The 2,599-nt window shown below is 39.7% G+C and overlaps 1 protein-coding gene across 1 annotated transcript; it reads right to left on the bottom strand.

The window, feature by feature from the left end:
• Nucleotides 1-1,069: 1,069 nt before the first annotated feature.
• Nucleotides 1,070-2,553, bottom strand: LOC119665370 (the record flags this gene model as incomplete). Its single annotated transcript, XM_038074612.1, has 1 exon — nt 1,070-2,553. A coding segment is annotated over exon 1 (1,484 nt), but the record flags the coding sequence as incomplete, so codon positions are not given.
• Between the last annotated feature and the right edge of the window lie 46 nt (nt 2,554-2,599).

Here is a 2,599-nt window from a genome sequence, read left to right as displayed (position 1 = left end):
CTTGCTTGAATTTATGACCCAAATTTTTTCACGAAGCAGCACTTCTAAGGCTTTTGGACCAGCATGACAATTGGTTGTATGGAGAAATCGTAAATAAATCTCGACAAAATGCAATTTCTTAGGTAACAGCAAGGGAAATTTTGAATCATAAGACAGTGGTGCGTTTAGTAGACGACCTCCTACACGAAGCAAATTGCATGTTCGAGAACCATCTTGGACTGTATGAATGAACGGAGTTAGTTTCTGAATGCTAACTGGCAATTTATGCGACTTCTTCATTTTTTCGATCTCATCCCTGAATTCGTGATTTTGAATGAATTCAACGATTTTCAAGAATGCCCAATTAAGCTCCTTTGATGTCGGAATAAGAGCGTTGGCTCTCTCATTTTTCTTAGTGATAAAACGTAGAATGTACGCGAAAATTCTCAGCAGTCTTGGGTAAGATGATTGGCTACAGATTAGTTTTGAAATGACATTAGTTTCAATTTCAACTGCTAAAAGTCCGACCTTGACCTTTCGTTTCTCCAAACTTTTTTCATCTATTGATAGTGGAAAATGATTATTTTTTGGCCAGTTAGTTGCATCTTGAAGCAAATATGATGGGCCACGAAACCAAATTGAGTGAATCAACTCATCTACATTACATCCTCTGGACTCTAAGTCTGCAGGATTTAGCTTTGATGGAACGTGTCTCCAAAGAACTTCGCTCGTCCATTCTTGGATCTCTGCAACTCTGTTTGCTACAAATGTTGCTAAAGTGGATGGGTGAGTTTTAATCCAATGAAGTGTAATTTCAGAGTCCGTCCAAAAATAAACATCACCGATTTCGCAAGTAATCAACGGCTGAATTCGATATCATAGTTTAGCCAATAAATGAGCGGCACACAGCTCTAATCTGGGTACTGATTTTGTGCTTAAAGGAGCAACCTTAGATTTGGCAGTTAACAACTCAGAATGAATCCCATTCGAATTATGGATTCGGACGTAGATGCAACAGCCGTACGCTCTTATTGACGCATCGGCGAAACCGTGAATATCGCATTTTATCTTTGAATGAATATGAACATACCGCGGAATGGAAATAGAGTCCATCTGAGTCAGGTTACTTTTAAATGCTTGCCAGCTAGAATCGAGATGCATAGGAATTGACTCATCCCAGTCAAGCTTCTGAAGCCAAAGTTCTTGCAATAAAATTTTTGCGTTAGTCACTATTGGGCATACTAGTCCGAGGGGATCGAAGAGCCGAGCTGATACTGATAGTATGTTTCTTTTTGTTGCTCGCAATTCATGAAACTTTTCGTCTACATGGAACTTAAACGTATCATTCTGGGGAATCCAGTGTATACCTAGCGCCTTTGTGGAATCAGTATTATTAACATTTAGAAAGAAGTCTGACGAGTCATACGTTTTATGGTTTGAAAACCATTTCGCTAATTTAAGTCCAGCCGAATCAAGAATTTCAGTACATTGGGTACGAATTGTTTCCAGTTCCTTCAGACTGTCAGCTCCAGTCAATAGGTCATCGACATAGAAGTCATGTCGGATAACCCTTGCTCCAACTGAATGAGAATTCTTGTACAGGTCACTTAAGTAGTTTAGGCAACGTGTTGCCAAGAAAGGAGCAGGTGAAGTACCATATGTCACTGTGTTCAGTTTATAAACGCTAATCTGATCCGTAGGTTTTTCCCTCCAGAGAATAAGTTGAAAATTGCGATCTGCCTCGTCAACTTCGATTTGACGGTACATTTTTGTAATGTCAGCAGTCATCGCGTATTTGTGCATACGAAAGCGAAGTAGGATTGAATACAATTCTTCTTGTACCGTTGGACCAACCATTAGAATGTCGTTCAACGACACTTGTGAAGATGTTCGGCATGAAGCATCGAACACGACGCGAAGTTTTGTCGAGGTACTCTGAGGTCGCAACACACACTGATGCGGTATATAGTAATGAGGTGTCGAAGAAAAGTTGTCAGTAGTTAATGTCATGTGACCTAAGTCACGATACTCTGCCATAAACTCCATATACAGCTTCTGAAGCATACAGTCTTTCGACAACCTGCGTTCCAGTGAGAGAAAACGATTTTTTGCTGTTTCATATGACTGACCTAGAAGGTTGGGGTTGGACTTGAAAGGAAGCTGCACCTTAAGCCTCCCTAAAGGTAAGCGTAAAATTGTGTTGAGAAACTTGGTCTCACAGTGTTGTTGTTCTATTGTGTATTTTTTGACAGTGAGCTCCTTGGGAATTTCTTCCAATTCCCAGAATTTTTTCACAAGAGAGTTTAAGCAGAAATCACCTGTTGACTCTGCTTCTTGAAGGCGTATTAAATTGCATATCTTAGATGCATTACTTGGGACATCTTTATATTTTCCTGATACAATCCATCCAAGTAAAGTTTTTTGGAGAATTGGAAGATTAGTACCTTGTTTTATTTGTCCAATCGACAACAGTTCGAAAAAGCTTTCGGCACCAAGTAGAAGATCTATCTTTTGCGGTTTGTGAAAGTGCGGATCAGCAAGTGAAAGATTGGAAGGAACATTCCAATTACTCATTGACACAAATTTGTCGGGTTGGTAAGTGGAGATTGAAGGCATTACC

The sequence above is a fragment of the Teleopsis dalmanni genome, unplaced genomic scaffold (genome assembly GCF_002237135.1).
Source record: "Teleopsis dalmanni isolate 2A unplaced genomic scaffold, ASM223713v2 unscaffolded_contig_4785, whole genome shotgun sequence".
Taxonomy (NCBI): Eukaryota; Metazoa; Arthropoda; class Insecta; order Diptera; family Diopsidae; genus Teleopsis; species Teleopsis dalmanni.
This window is presented reverse-complemented; position numbering and strand designations above follow the sequence as displayed.